We start from the raw sequence: 25,807 nt of genomic DNA on the forward strand, positions 1-25,807 counted from the left end.
AATAGGACCATGCCATAAAGGTGTCTTCTCTGTGGGGCAGTCATTCACATATGGCTTGGTTACGCCCCCTACTGTCCAAGCAGGGCTGTAGAAAACATGTTCCTCCCTAGAACTGCAGGGGCTGTCCTTCCCCTTCCCCTCTGGTTTTCACTGCTGCCGGGATCTTACATTCAAGCATTATGAGCAGCAAATAAATATGCAAGCTTCAGAGGTCTCCAGGTGTTAAAAACTAATGTTTCTCTATGTTAAGCAGTCTTTAAATGCTGCAAGAGAAGGGGTGAGTACTTAGCACCGCTTTCTGGGCTAAATTTAATAGATTACAGTTAGGTTTGTGCATTCAGATATGTCTATAAAATACCTTAAATTCAGGTGACATTTGGGAGTCTCGAAATACCGGTAGTGATCCCAACCCAAAGATTAAATAAATGGAGGGCTAGGCAGTGCTCCAGGTTTTCCAGGTAACAGGAAGGTGCCAGCTGTTCTCAGCAATGGGATCGAATGTTAGTGTGACATGCCTCTGAAGATGCCAGTTGTGCATGCAGACAAAATGTTAGGAACAAAACCTACCAGACCATGGCCACACAGCCCAGAATACCCACAATACAGAGTTTACAGATAGCTCATGTAGAAAAATAAATACCATGCCTAAAAACTTTGTTTTTGCCACTCATATGAACCCCCCCCCTTCAAATAACATTGAAGCAAGAAATATTAGTTTAAAATAGGCTTAAGCAGATCCCACAAAAGCACCTAAAGTGAAGCTCCTGCTGTGCCAGGATTCCCAAGGTTGACATTGGGTTCCTTGCATTTGGAGGCTTTTGGCCAATGGTTGCCCTTGAATGTGTGGCTAAGTCAGTTGAACTCCACTGAAAATGGGGAGAACTATGTCCTTCAAGCCCTCTGCCTTCCCAACTCCCATGATCTTTTCAGGGATTAGTTTCAATTCGTTCACCTTTAGCCAATTGACCAGTGACCAGGCAGTGATGCTAGAACTCTGCTGTATCATCAGGAGATTAAGAAAACACACAATGGTGCACTGTCAGCATATCGATCCTCCCCTCCAGGAAACAGTGGAGGCTAATAGGAGGACTTGGGTTATCTTGTTCAAGGACCCACAGAGTTGGCCTCCTTGGTTCAATATGCTTAAAACTTGAGTCCGTGGTGGGAGGTCTTTAATGGGCAGGCAACACCAGGGCTCCTATGGCATCTGTGCCATCTGGTTGAAAAACAGCCATTTCAGGCCCATGAGAAGACATTCCCCATTCATTCCAAGACAACTTCCTGTTAGTCAGGAAGGCAGCTTCCTGTTAGTCAGATGGGACTCCCAAACCTCCAGTGTTCCGTGTTCCCAATTGCCTGAGTCAATGTTACAGCAGAACAAACTGTTTTCCAAGTCCTCTTTTAATTCTTTATTCATTGGTCAGCTACTGATCCTTCAGTTTCACTTTGTTCACATTAAGAAAACTGCCGCTTTCCCACAGCCTCAAGCAGGCTGTAATTGAGAAAATAAAAGGACCTGATAAAAGCTATTCTTGTCGTCAACGATATAAAACTGTTTTAGGGATTTGAACATCAAAAGTGGCAAGCCTTTTAATTCTTTAATCTTATTTTGCAGACAAACTGACGATTGATTAGGCAGAGTTCGTTACTACATTAAAACTGCGAGAATACAGGAACCAGAAAGTTAAAGGAAAATGCGCCGTGGCCTGAACTGCAGAGGCTTATATGGGAAAACTCAAATTAATTCTCAGGTCCAGTTACACCATCCCCCACCCCTTCACAAAACCACACACATGGCCTCTTGACTTTGGATACTTGTACAGTTTAATTTGCAAACAGAATTTGTATAACAAATTCCCACCCCCACCCCCCCAATCATGTCTACTTGTAAACTTTATAGAAAACCCAGGGATAAAATGAATTCAAATTGTGGAAGGCCTTAAATTATGTTACAGTAGAAAATACAGGAGGTAGAATGTAACTGAAAGGATTAATGCAATGTTAGGATCAAAATTCATAGCTCCTGTAAGCTACTAACACATGGTTTTAAAAAACCCAAATTCAGTGTTCTCTCCCCATAGAGAACCCAAAATAAATTTGCCATGAAAGCCCTTATATCACGCTTGATATAGGGAGGTAGGGATGCAAGAATCAGAAGGACACAAGACATGACATTTTATCTACAGCTCCTGTTTGCTTTACTGTTGACAGTTTGACAACTTAGTCGCCTTCTTCCGTTTCAGATTCAGATTCTGCAAGAAAAAAAGGCACACCGTGAGTACATCCCGGGCAGCCACAGTGTAATAATCTAAGTAGGGTCTAAATTAGGCCAACTGACCTTCCTCGGCATTCTTGAGCCATTCTACAAACTTTTTCATTTGCTCCAGAAAGACGCTCTTTCCCTTTGCAAGGTGGGCATCTTTATACCACTTGAGAATGGGTTCTTCACTTAACACCTCGGCTGTTGAAAAGAAGGCATGAGAAATAAGCGACACGAAGCAAACTTCAGGACAGAGAAGGGCTTAGACACAAATGCTTGCAAGGGCTGGCTCCTTGTGTCAGAAGTTTCTTTGCCATGTCTCTTCTCAAGAGACCCAACATACTGTGGTGTGGCGGGACTGTGCCTGCCTCTACTTTTTATATAAAATGTCTATCTTCATGGGATGCTCATCTAGGTTGCTAGAGAACCTGCTTAACTATTACAATTAAATAGGTTTAAGGACAAGTCTTGCTTCTTAGAACAGTAAAACTATTGATGACACCATTACAGATGGTCTAGAAAAAGCTGCTTCTGAGGCATAGCAGTCAGTAAGAGATTTCACTGTCACAAATGTAATACGAGATAGATTGTTGTTATTATCTGGTGAATAGAAAGTTATTAATATGGTGATTCAGATTTCATTTTATGCTGTTTAAATTTAGCAGCAAGTGTCATGGCACCTTAAATCCCAATACAGTTATTTTGATATAACCCTTCGTCAGCCAAAGTCCTTTCTTCCAGATGCATTATTCACATATCTTTTCACATGTGTAACACTTTATTCACGTGGTGAAACAAACTTCTGACTCATCAAAGCTTGTATCATAATAAATGTTAGTCAGGAATCTTTGCTCTTTTGGATGCAACAAGCTACCCTTGTAGAATCTGTTTAAACATTATTTTGCAAATTAGGAACGTGATAACTTTTGTTTTGGTCCGTGCAAACAGGTGTGTGCCATGTGATGTGCTTTACCCACTGGGTGAATTTCTATTGTCTCAACCAATCACAAAGACTGCAAATAAGGTCACACCTTCAGGCAACTAAATCATTTGACCTCCTTGTACCTTAGTCTAATGCCTGATACATTAGGGGGGGAAAAACTACTTATGCATGCATCTGACTGCTAACAAAATATTCCCTGTTAGGACAGGGTATGCATGTAGGAGGATGTATATTTAAAATTTCCCTGGGGAGCAATGGATTCGCTGAGCATTTCTCCCATCCCTCTCTCCTCAAAGGACCCTTCTATGTTACGTGAAACATAATGTCACACCATGGAATCATGGCACGTGAACAAGTCCACATGCATTTATATGCGACGTCATCCTCTGTCCTTCCCTCCTATGCTGCCAACTTCCAGGGGGGGCCTGGAGATCTCCCAGAATTACAACTGATCTACAGGCTACGGAGATCAGTCCCCTGGATAAAATGGCTGTTCAGGAGGATGGACACTGTGCTATTATACCATGTGGAGCTTCCACCCCCAGATCTCCAGGAATATCCCAATCCTGAGTTGGCAACACTCGTTGCAAGTCAGACTGAAATCCTAAGAACACTTACCTGAGGGTCAGCCTGACTGAATTAGACGGGTCTTCTAAATTAGATGCAAGGATGTAATACGAAATGTGTGCAAAATTGGCAGATACCTGCTGTGTAATTCTAAGTGGAATTGAACTCTTCTCAAGGCCCTTCCGCCTGCTGGGCCTTCTCTGCCAGGCCAGCTGGGCATCCCTTTCCTTAGTGTCATCCATGTTCCCATCAGGATGTAAAGTGCACATCTGTTTTTATATTCTGTATGTCCTCTTGTAGGTTCTTATGCTATTTATTGAAACTGTTTCTAAAGCTTTTTAATTGTATATATTTTTGTATTATTTATTGTATTATATTGTTTTATATGTTTTTAATTGTAAACTGCCTTGAGTCCTCCAGGAGATTTGGCGGTGTAGAAATGCAACAAACAAACAAACTCTAACCATGATCTCCTAAAAAAAAAATTTAAACCTTGGTTTTGCTTGTTTGACACATACACACACCATATAAAAGACATCTTGGTCTTGGTGTCTGACAGATAACTAAATTGAGATACTTTCTACACAGGTTGGCTAGAAAGTTCTGTAGCAGTTAAATCTCTTCACAGTGGCTTTGATTATAAATATGAAGGTATTTCCCAAGCAGGGGGAAAAGCACTAAGTACTAAGCTTTGTAACACACGAAGAACCGTTGAAGCATGAACACAGGGGCTTTGTGTTGCTCTGCAAGCTTCTCTAGCAGAGTAAAATAGTCTCCAAGTTCAGTTGAGAGAACAAGATAAGCCAATAAGACAATCATAATTTTTTTGCTCACATGGAAACCATGGCCTCCATAGTACCATAGTCCCACCATCCTCTGCTACCTCAAAACAAAAGTCTTGACGTGTGTTGCCAGTATATTGATAGTTCAACCCTGCTTAGCATCTGGATTATATTGCAGGAATAAAGCAACATGAGGAAGGATAGCGTCTCTATCCGATAATTACATGCAACTGCTACCATTTAGCAAACACCAGAAAGGTGCCAAAATGTAGCCACTTTTTCCACATCTGAATGAAATCCGGGGAAAGTGCTGAAACTGATCAGAGGAGGCCACCAACTGTGACCTTGATTCCCCCCTATATTGCCCAATAAATATTATGTGAGACGTTAACCAACAGGACAAAACCATGCAAGTCTGAGAGAATGAGAACAAACTGATGATAGAGCCCATTGATCCTTCTAAATGACTAACAGATGCTTTATTATAACTATCACACCCAAGCCAAACAGCCCAGACAACCCACAACAGCCAGCTTTAATTGAACGTTGCAACAGGGGTCTGCAACCTGCAGCTTTCCAGATGTTCATGGATTACAATTCCCATCAGCCCCTGCAAGCATGGCTAATTGACCATGCTGGCAGGGGCTGATGGGATTTGTAGTCCATGAACATCTGGAGAGCCGCAGGTTGCAGACCCCTGATAGCATAATGGCTTGTGAAGCACAAATAACTCTGAGCTCTCTGCTGAGCCTACACCAGAACACTAAGCTGCAACTGTAGTTTTCCTGCTTGCAGTGAGAAACCTAACACTGGTTGCAGCAGAAGCTACAATTTTGTGTTCCCATATTTTCTCGCCTCAAGTTAAATTAAGCCCATAATTACCTTTGTAGAAGAGCACCACTATTTTCTGGAAGGCCTTCATGAAGTGGATGTTGTCATAACAGTACTCCTGAATCTTGAGCAACAGCGTCAGTTCAGACTGACCTTGGGTTGTGAAGGCAGCGAGGAGAGGGCTGTATTGCTGTGGAAAGAGGCAGCCATCACATTTCCTATCCACCACACCCAAAGTCTGTTATATGACACTCCACAACACTGTTACATGCTACTATGAAACTCCACGCTTGGTCAAACAGCTTCCTGTGACACACCTGGGGAGCCTAAACAAATCTGAGCTTTGCTGTCAGAAAATTAATGGGATGGGCAGCTCTTGAATGGAGTCTGTAGGAAGCTTTACAGGGAGGGGAAGATGGTGAATCTAATAAACTTTGCAACGGTTCGAGAGTTCAACGTTAAGGAAGCAGGCCCCCGAACTGAAGCCATTTCAAAAATCTCACCTTTTTTACCTTCACTGTGTGAAATTTCCTGGCTGCTACTCACATCAGCACATAAATATCTTTCCATTTCTAACCCGAGTAGAAAATTAATACATCTAACTGAAGTCAGGGTGCAAATACCTTCAAGTGCTTGATGGCTTGTTCTGCTACTAGCTCCTCCTTTTTATTCCATTCCACGGTACTCATCACACTGGACCAGATAATGCCGATCACAGTCTGTTCTGATATGTTGTTTTTTTTCATCTCTTCCTTGACATACAAGATGATCTGAATAAATATAATTTTGGTGAGTTAAACACCCTTCTTTCTTCCAGTCCAGACAAGCTTTACTTAGGATAGCTTTCAATACAGCTTAATGCAAACCTAAATACCAACCAGACCACCACAGAAGCAACAAGGCTACGCCCATGTTGGTTTTGACCAGGAGTCCAAGATCAAATCTCACTTAGCCTCAGAGCCCAGAAGGTTGCCAAAGCCCACCCGCTCTCTTAGCCTGGCTGATTTCACTGGACTGTTCAGAGAATCAAGTGGGACAGCTCCACTGAGGCCACCCTGCACTCCCTGAAAGAAGGGTAGGATGAAAATGTGAAATACATTACATTATGGCCATTAAAAAGCAGAGGTTAACTGAAGGGGTGTCAAACATGCAGTCTGGGGGATGGATCCAGCCTCTTGAGGGGTTTATCAGGTCCACGAGCCAGCTGAGGCATCTCCCCTTGTTTTTGATATGACAGTGGGGGTGGGTGGGTGGGTTTGCCTGATAAGCCCTCTTAAGATAGCCTCCCTCTGAGGGCTCACCTGTCCAGGCACCTCCCCCCCCCCAACCAAATTACATTTGTCATATTCAGCCCTTGTAACAAATAAGTGACATTCCTGGGTTTCTGTCGTCATTGGAGCACCTTAAAAGCCACTGAACATGTATAAACAGGATTTTTCAAGATCCACTGCAGATGCATCAAGGCACAGAACAGATATTTCTGCAATTCCTAATCTGCCTGGGCAAAACATCAACCATACATAGTAATTACAACTTAATGGTTCTGTAATTAACCATAGAAAGGTGACACATAAAGACTGACAAGATCACAGCATTCTTCCAAAAAGAGTTGTGTTTTACGCGTACTATGAGAGATCTATGAACTTATCACTTTTATCAATGTCCTTGCTCAACAATGCTCGATATCAACACTGAAATCTTAGCCACTCAGTCAGAGGATACCACTGTCTCCCAGTTCATAACAGATGAGAATGTAAGAGCTAGAGTGACATGAAGGCAGGGCCTTTACATGTGTAGCTGCATTAATAGTCAGCAGAACGCCAACTGGTTCCCATTTACATTTCTGGCGAGCATTGATTAAAGTTCTGCCTTTTGAAAAAGTCACTAAGCACAGAGCAGCTACCATTAGAATTGTACCAGTTAAGAACAGAGAGTAAGCAAGCATACATACATCCTTAAATGGGTCCCCACGTGACATCTGCTCTTGGAGTTCTTTCTGCAGTTCTTTACGAGCCCCAATGCTTTGCTGGTTCCGGACGTATTCAGATAGTTCCTTCAGTCCTGCATCCGTGAAGTACTTTGTGAAGTGTTCAAGGCTTTGTTTGTTGGCTGGAAATAGTTCCTGAAACATTTATTATTATTATTATTATTATTATTATTATTATTATTATTATTATTATTATTATTATTGATACAAAACAGTTATACACAGCAAACAAGATCAATATGCTGGATTTTGTATTACATCACACGTCGGACACTTCCCAAGCATCTAGGACTGTGTGATGTATCGACGAATAATGCGTGCAGAGCCGAGTAGGGTGGCCTTTTCAGCTGACATATGGTGATTTTGTCAGCGCCAATTGTTTTTAAGTGCCGTTCAAGATCTTTAGGCACTGCACCCAGCGTGCCGATCACCACTGGGGCCACCTTTACTGGTTTGTGCCAGAGTCTTTGTAGTTCAATCCTTAAATCCTCGTATCGTGTAAGTTTTTCCAGTTGCTTCTCATCAATCCTGCTGTCACCAGGAATTGCAACATCAACTATCCACACTTTCTTTTTTTCCACAATCGCGAGGTCAGGAGTATTGTGTTCCAAAACTTTGTCAGTCTGAATTCGGAAGTCCCAGAGTAGTTTTACGTGTTCATTTTCAGTGACCTTTTCAGGTTTGTGATTCCACCAGTTCTTTGTCACAGGCAGATGGTAGTTGTGGCACAAATTCCAGTGAATCATCTGAGCAACAGTATTATGCCTCTGCTTGTAGTCCGTCTGCGCGATCTTCTTGCAGCAGCTAAGTATGTGATCTATTGTTTCGTCTGCTTCCTTGCAGAGTCTGCACTTGGGATCTGTAGTTGACTTTTCAATTCTGGCTTTGATGGCGTTTGTTCGAATTGCTTGTTCTTGGGCTGCAAGAATCAAGCTCTCAGTCTCCTTTTTCAAAGTTCCATTTGTGAGCCACAACCAGGTTTTTTTCCTTGTCAATTTTGTCCTCAATTTTTTCTAGGAACTGTCCATGGAGAGCCTTCTTTTGCCAGTTTTCTCTTCTGCTTTGCAGTGTATTTTTACGGTATTCACTCTTTGTCTTTTGCACTTTGAGCAGTTTTCTGCTGTTGACTTCCATCAATGTTGGTTCTTCACTGTTTTTCACATAATCTGCCAGTGCATGTTTCTCTTCTTCCACCGTTTGTTTCACTTGCAGAAGCCCTCTACCTCCTGATTTTCTGGGTAGGTAAAGTCTGTCAACGCGGGTGTAATGAGTAGTGGATTGTCATCAGTTTTCTTGTTTTTCTGTCCAGATCATCCAGCTCTGCTTGCGTCCAGTTCACAATTCCAGCAGTGTATCTGATGACGGGTATGGCCCAGGTGTTGATAGCCTTGATCGTATTCCCGCCGTTTAGTTTGCTCTTCAAAATTTTTCTGACCCTTTGGACATATTCTCTGCTGACCACATTTTTAACATGTTCACATTTTTCACATGTTCACATTTTTCACATGTTTCACATGTTCACATTTTTCACATATTATTATTATTATTATTATTATTATTATTATTATTATTATTATTATTATTATTATTATTATTATTATTATTATTATTATTATTATTATTATTAATTCGATTTGGTAGACCGCCCTACCCCCGAAGGGCTCAGGGCAGTTTACAGAACAATAAAATACAATACATCGAATAAACTCAGTTAAAACAATAAATACGTTAAAAACATTTGCCGCAGTAATCTTCTATAGTTAATTAATTAAAATAGATGGATGACGTCCGGTATTTAACTACCGGGAGGGGACTGGCAGATGTTCAAATCAGATGACCCACATTGCAAACAGAGAGGGCAAACAGAGAGAGGTGGACTCAGCGGCCAGCATCCCCAAAGGCCCGGAGGAACAGCTCGGTTTAAAGTGATTAACTGCAGAGCGCAACTGAAGAATGCATCCAAAGCTGTTCCATTGTCACCCCTGACGTAGTTATTCTACAGGAGTCAAGATGCACATGACTCACCATCAGCCTGTTATCCATGTTGACTTTACGGAGGCTAGCAGCCACTGCATTGATATCTTTTTCGTTTATCCATGATTTGAACAGCTTTACCGCAAAGGCTGCTGAAACGCCTGCATGGAAAATTGGGAAGGTTACTTGGCTGGAAGCGGGACCTCTACAAATCCCAGCCTTTGGCACGTGTCACAAGCCCCTTCCCACACAGCCACAAGAGTTCTGAAGGCGGGAGCTTCTTTGTTATATGCAGTCATATACCAAAAAGAGATTGTGTTCATGAGAAAATATTCAAGATGACGTGCTAGATGATAGAAGGTCCCAGAGTCTTGTGTTCAAAAACCACAATGGGAAGAAGCCCATGAAAGAGCTTCTGCTTCATTATCAAAACAAAGGCAAAGTCTGCTCCACTACAGATTTCAGCAAAATGAGCACCTTTGTGCTCATTTTTAATTTTTTAAAATGCTAATTTTATTATAAAGTAAATGCTGAGAATAGAGGTCATAGGTCAATGTCCACAAGCCAACAAGTAGAGATGGACAGGAGCTTCATTGGCCAGCAAACAAAGCCTTGGATAACGCATACAGTTATCCCTTCCACATCACTGGGGTTAGGGGTGCGGCATCCCCACCCCACAATTTTTTGGCCCTCCCTTCATGCCAGAGAGGAAATCCGAAATTTTTCCCTTTAATTTTAAAGAAGAAATTGTGTATATTCATGATATTCAAATAGGTTGATATTATACAACACTGTACAGATATTTTATGCACTTCTGAGTTTCTAAACTATTTCTGTGCCATCTGCGGCTTCCACAAAACTCCTCAAAAATGCTCATTTAATTTCTTATGCCAACCTACGACATATCAAAACTGCAATGGGGAAAGTTGCGGTGTGGAAGGGACAACTGTACTCATCTGGCCCAGGGGTCTGCAACCTGCGGCTCTCCAACTGTCCATGGACTACAATTCCCATCAGCCCCTGCCAGCATGGTAGTCCATGAACATCTGGAGAGCCACAGGTTGCAGACCCCTGACTGTGATTGAGGCATCCACGGCAATCTAATGGCACCCCCCGCAGTCCTTTCTTTTTTATGCCAAGATTTTAAATCTACTTTTAGAAGCCAGCTAAGCTAGCTACAAACCACAGATAGATCAACATATTACAGCTTGTTTCAAGGAACATTCACTCATATCTCCAGGTATCTTAAATTACCTTCTTTGACTAGATTCTCATTATACAAGCTGTTGAGAATTGATGCATTAAGTGTCCCATTGGCCAAAAGAATACCCGTTAGCATGGCCAGTTTGTTCCGCTCAGACTCTGAAAAACCTTTCAAGAATAGCAGCAACTGCAAAAGGAAAGATAGTGAAGTCAATATTTTCAAATCAGGCAACATCACCACGATATCTAAAGGCACTGATTCTTGGAACCAAAGAAACACCATCACTTTTCTCAGAATGGTCCAGTAAGTAGTCTGTCAGGAGCCGTTCCACTAATTTTCTGTTAAAAACAATCATATTTGCAAGACAGTGACGCAGAAATGATGCCATTTCAAATTACAACCAACCTTTTTGACTTCATCCTCAAAGCCTTTTTCCAGGTATTTGTAACGCCTGATCAACTTGTTAAAGACCTAGAAAACAAAACTGGTGGTCACTTTACAGAAAGAGACTTAAATGTGCTTTTTAAAGCTACAACTGTTCAGTCTTGCCTTTGGATGTGACTATATCGATACAGAGGTGGAACACAAAACAGTCTGCGAGTTTAGAACTAACCTGAGCAAATGCTTGCATCGTTTCTAGGTCTTCCTGTGCTGCGAAAACACAGACATCTGTATGCATCATGTCGTCTGCCAGCGTACCACCTGGGGCTATTAAGAAGGGGATGTTTAGGTTAGAAGAAAAAGTATCCCCAAACACTCTGCTACTTCAATTAGCAAGACTACCAAGCACTGCTGAGGATGTTTAGATTTCATAGCATGCCACCTGAAGTGACTATATTGCTTATATCAAGAGCTGACTTGGAGACAAATAAGCTAAGATAAAAACCTGTCCCATACTTAGCTCCAACTTTTTTTGAGAACACTGGATACCAAAGACTCACATGAAACAACACGAGTGCCAATGAACGACTGAATTCCACAGGGCACACCATGCTTCTTGTACAGCATATTTTATACGTTTGCCAAATAAAACACCAACATGTTTTAATAGAAGTGTCTTTTGGGGGGGCAGGTGGGGGTTACAGAAGATACATAAACTGCAGAAATAAAACACAGACTGTAATTTAATACACCCAAGGCCTGCTGGTGAAAAGACCTTGTCTAAGAACACTTACCCAGCATTCCGCCAGCCACCAGAATGTCGAAGAGTGTCTCTGCATAGCGACGATAATCGAGCTTTGCTCCAGAAGCATCAAGAAATTTCGCTACTGCTTCCAAGTCACTGCCAGTTTCATTTAAACCTTGAATAATACAGTCCTGAAATTGAGTGGGGTCAAACCTCTCTTTTTCATCTGCAAAATATAAATAAACAATAATGCTGGGTTAGATCTTAGAAGCCAAGTATGCCATTTGGCTCCACTTTACCTCAGCAGCCAATTGCGACCCAAAAGGCTCTCCTGGCTGACAGGAAGGCGAGAGGTGTCATTTCTTCGCCACAACCTTTCCGGGGCACAAGTGGCTGCTGTGGGGAAGCTGAGTGCCTTCCAATCACAGTGCATTAAGATTCAACCAACTGCATTTTAAGTGACATTTTGACATATAAATGTTTCTGGAGACAACATCAGAATACCACACAGCTGCTTAATTCATGCTGAGAAACTAGTAAAGCTGCAAGGCGCCGAACAGACCGGAGAAGTAAATTTTTATTCTTGGAAGCATCGTTTGAGAGATGATCAGAAACAGCGTGCAAGAAGTCGCCCAGTAAAAGCAGCAGCAGGCACCTGAAAGCCAGGATGTTGCAGCGTTCAGAGTGTCAGCCTAGATCTGAGAGAATTCCTGCACTGCAATGGAAGCTTGCTAGATCGTGGATCAGAGTCACTGTCAGTCTAACTTATTTCACAGGATTGTCGGCATGAAAATAAAATGGAGGGGAGAATGATGCTATAAGCCATTTTGAGTGCCACTGGGCGAAAGCAGGGGATAAAAACCCGAATGAAAAAATGTGTAAGCCTTTAAAGGCTGGAGACTGGTATGCTTTTTGAGACAAGAGGGTTCCAACAGTACAAAGCAGCATGTACGCAAACATGGTTATGCAATGTCAACATACTGCTGAGTTAAGGAGCCTGCCAATTCAACAGCTGTTGTTCAATGTGTGCTGGAGGCAAGGGGAGAAACATCATGCACAGAACAGCTAGCTGGTGGGTGGGTACTGCCTGAACCCAATTTAAAATAACCCCAGTCAAATATTGACTATAAATATTGTAGTTCCTAGCAAAGTGGTGATTAGACACTCCCTCAAGCCCTACTACATTTAGGTTTTGTATTGCTTTCTGGCGTAGATGTATGCGGCCCCCACATGGCAGTGTTGCAACAAAAGCCTTCAGTATTAGCCGAGGCACCATCCACTTTTCAAGTCGTTCCAAGTCATGCATTCATGCTTAAGCATTCAGCCTTACCTAAAGACAGGTGCTCTTCTCAATTTTTAATAAACTTTTTTGGCAAGAACCACACTGAGTACCCTTCACTGGGGATTCCTAAGATCTAAATCTTAACATTTTCGAACTTCCAAGCTATCCTGGTTCTCTTATGAGAAATCCTTGCAAGATAGTCTGCTTCTACACACACACACACCACACCCTTAATGAGTTTTCAAGTCTAAAGCAGCCTTTTCCACAAGAACAGCTTTTCCCAGTGATCAAACTTTGTGTCTTGGAAACATTTTCTATGAAATCATTCTGCACACCTCCTTTCCCCCATTATTTTGGAAACCTTCACGTGTCTCTTCAGTTGCATTTATTCCATACGTTACTGCTGAAAATGTATTATTTCTGATGGTAGTGGGATTTCATCCTTGACATATAACATAGGTGTCAAACTCGCAGCCCTCCAGATGTTATGGACTACAGTTCCCATCATTCCCTGCCAGCATGACTGTAGTCCATAACATCAGGAGGGCCGTGAGTTTGACACCTGTGACATAGACGAACAACCCTCTCCCCTTCCTTTCTGTAGGCATTCTAGTGTTACTGTGCAGTTATATTAGTGTAATTCAAAAATGTCTTAAGTCTTTATTTGTACCACTAAAAACTACCAACCCAAAATGGAAGCCCAAAAACATCTGGAGCATTACCTGAAGAAACAGAAACATATAGTCCACCCCCCCGAGCCACATTTTTCAGCCAAATTTGATCTGCAATACATGCATTGATTATTCTTATACTCCATCTCACAAAAAGATGTTATACCCTTCCCCATGAAAAGGTTGAGGTAAAATTGTAAATTCATCCACCGCTTCTTCCTGAAACTTCTTTGCAGTGGAATGCTTCATGGCTCACCTAGGCCCCTTCCACACATGCAGAATAATGCCCTTGCAATCCACTTTGCAGCTGGATTTTACTATGCGAAATAGCAAAATTATCCTCGCAACTCTGTAGCTGTTTGTGAATAAGCCTGGGGAGAGGCACACAAAGTCACATCTTATTTTCTCACCCCAACACCTTAGTACTCTAATTTTCCTTTTCATAGCTTCTGCCATTTTCTGTCAGCTTCAGAAGCGGTCATTTTAAGGATGTTTCCAGGAGTTTCTTCTGTTTACAGCTCATCCGATCATCATTTCAATGAAAAAAGTTGATGAATAAAGTTTGTTTTCTCTGGCAATCCTGCATACGTGTCTTTTTCTTCAAAAAATATTTTTATTGCTTTTATAACTACAACAAAATTAATAGGAACAATTATACAATAGTGATCCAGTCACTCTATACTACAAAAACTACAAATAACTATTTGGACTTCCCGCCCATCACCCGTTGCAGAAGTAATCCATAATACAATAAACTTTTCCTTCATATCAAAAACAGAAAACTTAGTACGTACTGTAAATCTTAGTAAGTACTGTAAATGAAATTCCATTTCTAAAAAATAGCCAACGCAGATATAACCATATTATAACCTTGTTTCCCTAACTTAGATCAAAAATTGAAGACTTATCTCTGACAATCCTCCATCCCTCTTTCTACGACAACACCCCCTCAAAACAAAACAGAAAAAATAACATGTACACAGGATTGCCAGGGAAAACAATCTTGACTCATCAACTTTTTACAGGGAAATGGTCATCGGGTGAGCTTCAATCAGAGGAAACTCTTGGGAACGTTTTGCAACTGGCCATGGCAGCATGGCTCCAGAAAATGACACAAAATGGCAAGTGCTAGAAAAACTAAAGTAAGAGCTCTACGGTTGGGGAGAAGGCAAGTTTGGCTGACGCACTATAAACGCTCTCTTATCAAACTGCCAAGTTTAACAGTGCACAGAATTATGATTTTGATTAAGGCTGTGCTTAAAATTGATTATTTAAATTCCACTGCACCAAGACTGACTGCGATTAGATTTTTTGGTGGAAAAGGATTTGGTAGATTGTATATTCCTCTGCTACAGAATTCAACATGTCGGAGCTTCTTTGTTGTAGAATGCTCTGAGTTCTAGGGCCTCCCTAACCACATTTTTCGGCCAAACTAGAGCTGCAGTAACACACCATTCTTACTGCAGCAATCCCTGTCAATTTCCTCCTGCAACTACGACCTCACTTTTCAATTTCACTGGCTCTACACTGCGGACTTTTGCCTTAAGGTTACATTGCTTACTGTAGAGAAAATTAACAAATAGGACAAAATGGACCTGGCTTGTGTCTTTGCCCTAATATTACATTGTAGTCCACCCACTCCCCACTCCATAAAAATCAATCCTATTGGTTTGTATCTCTGCCTCAACATTCCACCACAAGCTTGATACGACAAAAGAGAAAAAACGTTTAAAATCCTGGGCTACTATTTGGTGGTGTGGATAAGGGCCAGGTGTTTGGGGGGTGGAGAAATAAAGATAATTTTAATTTGATCGCACACTCAAAAGAAGCTGGACTGGAAAAGGATTGAAAAATTATCATGGTAAAAGGTGCTCAGGAAAATGAAGGGAAAACTAAAGGAAAACATTTCCAGAATCAAACAGAGGAAAAAATGTGCAGAATTAAAAGGAAAAAAGAACATCTTGTGGCACTCATGCAGAAAAGACCAGGTACGGCATTACCTGCCACAAGACCTTGGACTAACCAGCTTCCTAGTGTCTGACCACAGATCTCTCATCAGAGCACCAAAAACCATTACTGCCTGTACACGGTAGTTGCAAAACTTGGGAACCCAGTGGAAGGCGGATTCCATGTGGGCCAAAAACAGCGGTATGAAAACGGTGTAAACCCTTTTACACCATTTAAAACCATTTTACACCGCTACTATTGGCCCACCGGAATCTGTTGAAGATAAGAGCACTGTGTTTGTTCAATAATGAGGCTTCATATTCAAGCAAATTCTTTTATTGAAAACAGCATCAGAAAACAGTGTTTAGATGTCCATTGACAGATCTTAAGGTGAAGTGCCAAAACATCTTCCATTATATCCCCTCAACATGCCTCCCTTCTACATCACACAACACCACTCTTTGGTCCCAGTTCCCAAAGGAGGCAGCCTCCACCCATTCACACGGCCTTCACTGGAACAAAACAACACACACTTCCAATGCTTTGAAGTGCAAAAGCCAGCAGGTGTCTAAATGAGCAGTTTAAGCAGAAAGCAAAACCAGCTCATGAACAGCTGAGAAAGGACCCCACATCCCGTCCCAGAGACATGACAGGATTGAGCCAGAATAAGCCTGATCATGACTGTCAGGAGGATGCTATTTATGTGATTGAGATACATTCCCAAGCCAATGTAACTGCTTAAGATAACACACTGATGATGCTAGAAAGATATATGTAACCAGCATGCCATATGTATCCACTGCTGTCTGTGCATTCTTTCTTTGATCTCTACTTTATGGCTTCACACAACTAGGCTTCCTGGTACCTCTGTCCCATGAGAACTGTATTACATCCGTTATCTGGTAGGGCAGGAAGCCAGGTGGCTTTCTCTTGCTATCTGCTGCTGACCTTGGGGTACCTCAGCTCCAAAGACTGTTTTTTTATAACTCTCTTGGGAAAACGGGAGGGGGGGGGCTTTTGACAGGGAATACAGGAGACTGGGAATGCCAGCTTCGTCAGAACTGACTTTGCCAAATATGGTGCTTTGATGCATTGTCAATAAACGCTACTGATCAACACTTCAAGGTCCGTTTATCGGTTGTGAGACCTAACAACGACACCATGTTACCTCTGGTGAAAGGCCTAACAGATTTCACTACTCTTGAAACAAAAGAAACCTAATATGCCAAGAGAATTTGATAAAAGAACAGTCAAGATGAAGAGTTACAATATCTCCGGCAGTTCTGAAGCTACAGAAAAAAAATACACGTTGGAGTAAACTGAAGTTACTTCTTAACAGCCTATTCTTTTCTGCTTTAACATGAAACGCTTCATTTACAGCATCAACTTTGTATATGAAAGCGTACCACTTGGCGTATTTATGACATTTATACATACAAATGCAAATCTTCTACTATACCCCATGCCAGAGAACCTAACTGAAATCTGCTGCGATCCATGCCACCTTAGCACAAAGCTCTGAAACTATCTCCACAGGAAGACTCATCTGCCCTTTTCTGTTGCTGTCTTCTGTCAGTGGGTGAAAACTTTGACTGCTTGGCATTCCCTCAATGACTCATCCTTCCTAACCAATGTTTTTATGTTTGGGAGGAAGACTTGTTTTAATTGTGTTTTAATGTAAATTTATCAGCAGCCTTAACTACCCTTGTAAAGACAGAATATAAATTTTGTAAACATAGCACATGTGTTTATAAATGGTTTACTAAATTGTAACCTTTCCTGAAGTTACCAGAAGCACTGTAGTTCTTATAGGATCAAATCAAGGCTACATCTTCTGCTAGAGTCATTTGGCCAGATGTCTGGCTCGAGTCACATTACAGCAACCTTGCTAGAACTGAGCAGGTATAAGAGTGTTTGGGACCAAAAGTGTTTGAGACCTTCCAGGACCAAAGCAAGTCAACTTCAGTTTCAAGATGAAAGAACACTGGGATATAAATCTAATAAATAATTCCATGAGGCTGATCAAGAATTCTGCCAAGTGATTTTCCCATTTTGCTACTCTAATTCTATGTTGGGAAATAAATTCCACTGAAACAAGCGAGACTTGTTTCCAAAGAATAGGCTTAACCCTTTGGCAGAAGTCTTACTCAATTAACTTAGCGTAATAAGCATTTCTGATCTGGCAACCAGCTTCGCAAGATTATGGCATACTTGCCTCCTAGCTCACATGCCAGGTGTAAAGAGCAAGGTTACTTCAGATTTGCTGTAACTTCTGATTGCCATTTCAGCCTGACTTCCCATCTGCTTGCATTCTACAACCTTCATAAAGAAGTCTTCTTGCTATTATATTAAATCAAACTTGCATTGTAAAAGTAAATAACCAGAACCTGAATTGGAACCTCAATGTCAAACTCATGCCACGATGTCAAATTTCATGCCACGATGTGCTGGTAACGCAGTCTGTATAACTTATAGGAGCCACACGAGGTTTACAGGGCAAGTTTATAGGGCAATTTGCTTACTGAAATGAAACTTCATCAAAACATTCCTTTAAAAAGTGCATTTCACTTCAGCATATGTTAACTCTTATGCTTAAGTACTTAGCTTAGCAACTTCTTTTGATCTCAACTTAAAGAGAAAACTCTAATCAGCCCTTAACATAGTGACAACTTACAGGTTCATATTCCTGAATGGACCAAAATGTGTTCCTGCATGGGAGGGGATTGGACTTGATGCCCCTTGTGGTCTCTTCCAATTGTATGATTCTATGACCCTACTTGTCACACAGCCAATGGGGCTACTACCTTCATCATAAAAGGAAGTGAAATATGCTCTGTGTGGAGGCTAAAGTTCTTAGTGTTGCCATCCTTTGAAAGCTTGGGGTAAAACCTTAATTCCCACTTCCCCATTCTCTCAATAAGACACATGTTCGAGTTGTGATCCATAGATGCAGTCTCAGGATGAAATGGAACCACTCATTTCCTTTAGAAGAACTTGCTCTGCACTTGTCTGCAATACTCTGGTTCCCATGGTACTTCACATCTGACGGACTCCCATCTGACTCCCCCAGCGGGCTTTTCCTGGTGATTTATTCATCAAACATTTACCACATGTGGAGTGGAATCCAATGCAATGCTGTTCACTGCTTTCTTTCACAACCTGCTTAAAATCCTAACTGAGCATCTACTCCTTGCCTGAAAGCCCCCTGCAGAAGGAGAGGGAAGAGTGAACTTCCTCTGAAAACAGGCCAAAAGTTGTAGCCAGTCCAAACTGTTGCACTCAGGCTCCTGCCAGGAGTGAGATATAGGGATCACATCAACCTTTTGATGAAATATCCGCAAAACATGGCTGCCCATTTGTTTCTGGCCACAATTAAAACTATTGGCTCTTACCTTGAAGGATCTAACTCATTTGGGACCAGCATCTCCCATGTTATCCAGCCTGTCGGTGTAGCCCCTCCTCACTGGCCCTGCTCCGTGCTTCTGCTTGCATTGGTCAGGGGGATGGTGACCAGAGATGAGGCTTCTTCAACCGGGGCGGGGGGGGGGGGGGATTTTTGTTTCCCTTGAGGATCATCTGGAGCCAATTGTACTCTTAAGCACCAAGCTGAAATATTTCTTTCTAAACAAGCTTTTAAAATTAGGGGCTGATTTAAAAAAACTGTTTTGATATCATCTTTTGTAGCCTGTTTTGTAAGTTTCTCTTTAACGTGTCAGCCATAAGATGTTAATTTATGCTGTGCCTTTGATCTGGTTGGCATTACTTCCATGCTGTTAAAAGTTGATTAATTTCTTTTTTTTCATCTGTTCGTCATTTTTATTAATCTTGCTTTGGTAATTATTTTGAGCAGGTTCCCCAGAAAGACACCGACATGATCTCAACAAATAAAGGCAACCATGTTAATTTTATCAAAAGGAATACAATCAATGAACCCATGTTTGTAGCGGACCAATATATAAAACAATATTCCATTGCATAAGTCAAAAAACATACCCAAAATTAATTAAAACCTCCTTTTGGAAGGTAGGAGAAAAGAGGCTCAAAGTTTCTGCTAAAAGTGTTAAATATGTTTTACAGAGAAATATTGTTGTTGCAAACGTAAAACTCTGTCTGCCTCTGTCCAGCACAACAGCAATGCAGGTCTCTACGGCCATTTACAAACCTGTGGCCTCCTTTGAATTGAACGTACATTCCTTTTGAGTTTAATTCACAGTTACACTCACATTTTCCCCTCTTTGGCAGTAACCCCACCTGCAGATCAGAGAATCTGAAAGCTACGAGTGTGAAAATGTTCCTCCCCTTTTGAAGGGAAAGTGAAGGAGTTCAACATACATTTAGCTTTCTTCAGGTTTTCTCGCTCCTCCCTGCCTTCCCCCTGCAGTTCCTCCCATTCTTCAGGCCATCATTTCAGAAGAAGGGCATTGTTTTAGTTTCACACTAAAACTGACAAGAAATTGACACGGTCTTCTAAAGTTACATTATGATGGCAGGAAGAAAAAAGGTGGCAGCAACCTTCCCAAATGGAAGTTGCACAGAAGCAATGAGAAAGCCAGGGGTGGGGAAGAGATGGTGGCTCAGCTCGGGACACTTTGCAGGACAGAAATCCATGCAAACACCCCACTGCAAAGCCAATAGCTGCAGGATAAGTCGTGCACGCATAAATGGATGCACACATTCACTATCATATCTGGACTGTTACAAACTGTAAGTTGCCGGTTTCTGGATTTAAAAAACCCTTTAAATGAGCAGATACATTATTAGGCTTACCTCTTTTCCTAGTTTTAAAACGCTGGCCTGATAGCGTTGGCTTTTGCTGCTTTTGATTATTCATAAAAGACACCCTGTGAAAAGAAACAAATCCAATGATTTTCAGCTAGGATTAGGAAACAGAGATTAGGGAAAAAATCAACTGCAGCCAACAACTGGCAACATCTCTTCATAACAAGAAAGTCACTTTTAGAAATACATCACAATGCTTGCCATGGCACAAGTGTAACATGACAAGCCAAATGTGGTGTTAGACAGCCAATCTTACATGTGTACCAGACAGAAGGCAAATGGACTCATCTTTCTATATTAGGCAAGCATAGGCTCAACTCCAGGCTACTTCGGCTGTGTAAATTCTCATTCTCAACTTACACAGCCCAAGTAGCCCGGAGCTGAGCACTCCAGGCTGGCACAGGGAGAGGGCACATTTGGAAGACCTCATCCTCATTTTATCTTGACTGGGAAAGAAGTCAACTGCTTGTTATTTTGCTTTTTTTCAGCACTCTGTTCTCCTGGAGAAGAGCAATGCCCACGGTATAGTTTAGTTTTATTAGAATTCCAACTCTTATGTCTCCCTTTGATCTCTTGAGCTTCAGACAAGGAGGGAATTTCTAGGAACCTCAATCAGGTCCCTGCCACTTTAACAGACACCCCACAAGCACAGCTGACACATATTTTATGTTGTGGGATTTACAAGGTGACAGGGTTTTGCAATATTCCTCAAGTATAGCATCCAGCTGGCTTTCCAATTACCTTAATTATCTCCTCAGTTTAATCCAAGTCTCCCACCATTATAAAGGCAGACCAAGGCCTCCTCACAGCTACTGGGAAAACAGACCTCTTGGTGGTTTGGGAAGGATTTTCTACCTGATAGAACAAGTGCTCCCACTTTCAAAGTTTGGGACCTCATATAACTGCTCTCTTCCCAGACAATCACCTAGCTTCCAGATCAACTCAGACTACTAGCCAGGAAAAAAAATCTAGATTAACTGTTGGGTTCAAGAGCTCAGATTTTGGAACTTTAATTGGCTGAGTGCCTCCAAGGCAGTAGTTACCATAGTTACCTTCAGCTATAAAACTGAGCATTTTTATCAAACCAAAGCATTTCACAATAGTGAAAGCCATACCACTTGACACTCATAGACAACAGTCAATACTGACTTTCCATTAGATATTGGTGATACTGGTCTGTTTCCTTTTTTAAAGAGCACTCCTGAACATCTTATCAGACTCCTTTCCATCGCACCGATGCTTAATCAGCTTCCACCTAGATGTAATTTACCCAGCTCTGGATGTCTCCTGCATAAAATCCCCTTCAATTAAGGAATGAGATTTTGAGTTGTGCCCCTAGAACAGTGGTACTCAGTTTGTGGGTCAAAGAGACTCAACATTCAATCAGCACCAACCAAAAGAGGCACATTTACTTCCAACCCTGGCATGAGGCCGGGACCTCATAGAGGCTTGCAACTTGCCTATTCCTCCAGCAGCAGCTCTTTCAAGGTGGGAACCACAACCACAAACTTACCAGACAAGGGCCTTGTCCACTTTCCTAAACCATGGGGCAGGTGACATATTGGGGAATTGTGCCACAGGGGGTATACGAAAGAGTTGCGCGCAACTCCTGAGGCGCTGAATACTGCAGACCTAGAGAGTCAGCTACCCACTGGGAACTGATCTTCTGGCCAATGTGTAGGCAATACTAACATCTCACTTTAAAATTGTGTTTAAAGTGCAGCAGAAATAATTTCTACAGCATTATTTTGTGGACAATAGAAGACAGATACCTCCATAGGGCATGCATGACTTGCTGTGTGCTGCCTGATCCACTGCGGACACTGGGTGGGGAGGCTTGGAGATTCAGTAAAAAAATGAAATCAAAGTGGAAGCCTCTGGGATGTGAACAGTTGAGAAAGGCTGCTACAGTATGCCTTTCAACACAACAGGTTTGGAAATTGGGTTTTGTAACATTTGTATCACGTAATTCTCAATGTCCACAGTTGTCTTAAAATTATTACTACCTTCAAGTCACAGATATGAGGCTCAGAAAGCTACCTGGCCATTGAAAGCGCATCCAAGGCCAAGCTTAAAATTCAAATCAGGGGACTGAAAAGGTGACATGGTAATAACACTAAGGTCAAACTAGCACTGATCTGCCACTCCTTAAAATTTCCCTGCACTCACAATCAGGCACAATTCTCCCTGTTATGCTTCACTGCATACCAACAACAGTGAAGATCTTAATCAGACTTTGGCAAACGTCATAAGGTATCAGTTAGTGTTATTCACCCTTCCATATTAAACAAAGTATAGAAGCAGGAGCAGGATTTGAAAAAAAGGGGGGGGGGAGATGAAGCATAAAAATGGATAGCAGTGTTCAGCTCTGGTTGCCTCTGAGATTAGACTGCATAACACAAAAGCTTGTTCTAAGCCAGCATTTTTTGCAGCTACAAAGAAACAGTGGGGTGATCTAAAAATACGGACGGAGAAGACAAACGTCCCCTGCGAGGATTAGAACATTTTGGCTCAGAGGCGGATTCCACACGGCAGATTTATAACGAGTTGCAATCGTTGTAAATGACTTCATTTCCCCTTCCAGTGAAATGAATTAACCTGCCGTGCGGAATCCCCTAAAGATCCGGGTCTTTTGCAGTCCTATTTCCACGCTCGAAAATCCAAGAAGCATTGAAGGGGGACGATTTGTCCCCAGCTCCCCCCGTGTTCAGATCGACTCATCCCCATTCCTTCAGCACGCTCTTCCACCTTCAGCCAGGGAAGGGGCCGAACGGCCAGCATAACCCGCCTTATATAATAAGCCTGCGCGGGAGAATCGCGCCTCCTTCCTGCCGGCAATCTCCGCCCGCAGCACGAGCAGTTGTAGGCCGCGGAGTTAAATACCACCAGTGCCCTCCGTCCTCCCTTTCGCTTCTACGGTGGCTCCGCCTCGGTGTAGGCCGGCGAAAAGCGCAGGAGCCGGGAGCCCTTCCCCGCCACCGAGCCTTTTTCTCGGACACCCACCGAGCCCTCCCGGCGGAGGCGGCCGCGGCAGGAGCTGGAATCGGGAAGGGGGGGAAGCCTGCCTGCCAGCGCCGCCTCGACTAGGCCGGAGTGTCCTACCTCCACCCTGCCCGACCTCCGCGGCGTCACTACCTAACAGAGGCCGCGGCTTTGTTACCCGCCAGGCCGCGCGCGACACTTGGGAAGGGGGAGTAGGCCTCAGGCCTTCGCAGCGCGGCCGTGACGGGCCAGCCTCGTCTGGAGAGCGGCCTCCCTTTTCCCGCCCGCTTTGCCCTCTCCCGCCCGCTGGAGCCTCACCGACTTTTAAGGCAGGAAAGGAACGTCCGAGGAGCACGAGCGTTAACGGGCGGCGCGAGCAGGACGGGTGAGGGGAGAAAAAGAGGCGGGCGGAGCTCCTCCCCTCTTCCGTTGCAGGAGGGAAAACAACGCGAGAACTCACGCTCGCGAGAGGGCGGGCGGCGGTAGATACCATTTTGACTCCTCTCGCAGAGAGAAGGGACGCGCATCGGGAGGGGAAAAGGATATTCTCATACTCAGAACAAACCCCTCTAATATTTTTATTTTCAGCATATCTGAGAACTAAGGGAAAAATTATTTCTGCTTTCCCCCTCTTCCCCCCCGTTTGGAAAATGAGCTCGCCCTTCCCGCTGTTTTTCCCCCTCCCGTCTGACGTCATGCGGGGACGGGAATGCGTCCGTTGTGGGCGGTGAGATTGGAACGAGTTTCGAAGAATGAGCTTCCCCCCTGGGTCGATGGAAGCAGCCAGTTGCTCGCTTTCAATGCAGTGCTGGGAATAGCTTTGGCAGAGTCCATTAAGGCAGTATTGGGTGGGGAAGGGGAATTCGGTGAGTCATAGATGTGATGGCTTGGTAGCCTATCTCTAAATCCCTTTAATTAGGTGGGAATATAAACTCAGACCTCGGTAGGAAAAATATAGCTATATTTTCTGCACGAAGGAGAATCCAATGGGGCTGGAGCTATAAAGGCATGACTCCCTCTTAAAAAACAAAAACAAGGTTTAGGAAATTATGGAAAATCATAGTGGCGGGGTAACGTTTGCATATAACCAATACTTGTTAATTAAGATAAGCAGTGATCAATAACAGGAATCCACTAAATCTCTCGCTTTTCCCGCTGGGGATTTGGCACCTGAATAGCGGTTTGGGGAGAATCACGGCGCCAGAGCCAGATGTGTGATTCAGTTGAACACGCTCGACTTCAGCAGCTGGAGTTCTTCAGGGCACAAGTCTGATCAGAAGAAGAAGAAGAAGAAGAAGAAGAAGAAGAAGAAGAAGAAGAAGAAGAAGAAGAAGAAGAAGAAGAAGAAGAAGAAGAAGAAGAAGAAAAAAAAGAGGAGGAGGAAGAGGAGGAGGAGGAGGAGGAGGAGGAGGAGGAGGAGGAGGAGGAGGAGTTTGGATTTATATCCCCCCTTTCTCTCCTGCAGGAGACTCAAAGGGGCTGACAATCTCCTTGCCCTTCCCCTCACAACAAACACCCTGTGGTAGGTGGGAGCTGAGAGAGCTCAGCTGTGGCAAGGTCACCCAGCTGGCATGTGAGAAGAGTGCACAGGCTAATCCTGAATTCCCCCAGATAAGCCTCCCACAGCTCAGCGGCAGAGCTGAGATGGCCCCGTTCCTCCAGATTAGATACCACAAGCTCTTAACTTCCTGCGCCACTGCTGTTCACAATACCAATGGACTAGTCTTACTGTACTGTACTGCAGCAAACAGAATTCTGCTGGATCATCGTCCATTGTTCAAATTCTCACAAATTGCCATGAGTTCAATAATGGGTTTCAGCCAACCCTGTTCAGAGGTCTGAAACCGCTGTGAAAGTCTTGTTCCTGAGCACCAAATATCCTACTCAACTTGAACACAGACATGAACACATGGAACTGCCCAGAGGTGGGATCAGCAGGTTCTCCTGCCAGTTCGAGTGGAGTTACTAATTATTTGTGTGTGCGAGAGGGGGGTTACTAATTGGGTCTGCTTTTCCGTTAGAAATTCATTAGGTCCAAAGTATAAAGTCCTGTTGTTTCCTATGTGGCTGGTTGGCGAAGGTAGAAACAGGATAATTCTCCCTGTTGGGCTGTTTTAAAAACCTGTTTTAGAAATATGGTAAAGTTCTTGTTTAAAGGAAAGTATCCTTCTTTTGATTTCTAGAAACAAAATTAAGTATTTGAAAACATGCGTATTTGACAGGCAGTCAATTAGAGGAGAAGTAGTTGTTTCTGTTGGCAGTGAGCGATAGGACTTGCTATAATGAGTTTAAATTATGCACAGAAGATACCAGCTGGAAATTAGGAACTTTTTTTTTTACAGTGAAATTTTTTTTCAGTAACAGAGAAAGTATTAATGCCCGCCCTGGAATGCCGACCCCGCCTCAGGTTGTGCCCAGCCCCCATTGGCTCATGCACTGTTGAATCCACCACCATGGGAACCTGTTACTAAT

At 42.8% G+C, this 25,807-nt stretch overlaps 2 protein-coding genes across 4 annotated transcripts in view; both read right to left on the reverse strand.

Moving 5' to 3' along the window:
* The window catches only part of LOC125426207 (aldehyde oxidase 3-like), a 343,943-nt gene that overhangs the window by 205,534 nt on the left and 112,602 nt on the right, over positions 1-25,807 (reverse strand). The gene's annotated exons all lie outside the window — the stretch shown is intronic.
* On the reverse strand, positions 1,386-23,795 carry BZW1 (basic leucine zipper and W2 domains 1). 3 transcript variants are annotated; one of them, XM_048486445.1, is made up of 12 exons: positions 23,658-23,795; positions 20,342-20,415; positions 11,724-11,900; positions 11,162-11,256; positions 10,954-11,019; positions 10,599-10,734; positions 9,396-9,505; positions 7,335-7,505; positions 6,007-6,153; positions 5,435-5,573; positions 2,339-2,461; positions 1,386-2,252 (listed from the first exon to the last, which is right to left on the reverse strand). In XM_048486445.1, exons 2-12 carry the CDS (start codon positions 20,403-20,405, stop codon positions 2,221-2,223), a joined length of 1,260 nt encoding a protein of 419 aa, XP_048342402.1. In that variant the 5' UTR covers positions 20,406-20,415; positions 23,658-23,795; the 3' UTR covers positions 1,386-2,220. The 3 variants fall into 3 exon arrangements, with proteins under 3 accessions (XP_048342402.1, XP_048342401.1, XP_048342403.1); XM_048486444.1 differs by having other exon boundaries at positions 23,654-23,765; XM_048486446.1 differs by lacking the exons at positions 11,162-11,256; positions 20,342-20,415; positions 23,658-23,795 and having other exon boundaries at positions 11,718-11,801.

The sequence above is a fragment of the Sphaerodactylus townsendi genome, linkage group LG02 (genome assembly GCF_021028975.2).
Source record: "Sphaerodactylus townsendi isolate TG3544 linkage group LG02, MPM_Stown_v2.3, whole genome shotgun sequence".
Classification (NCBI taxonomy): Eukaryota; Metazoa; Chordata; class Lepidosauria; order Squamata; family Sphaerodactylidae; genus Sphaerodactylus; species Sphaerodactylus townsendi.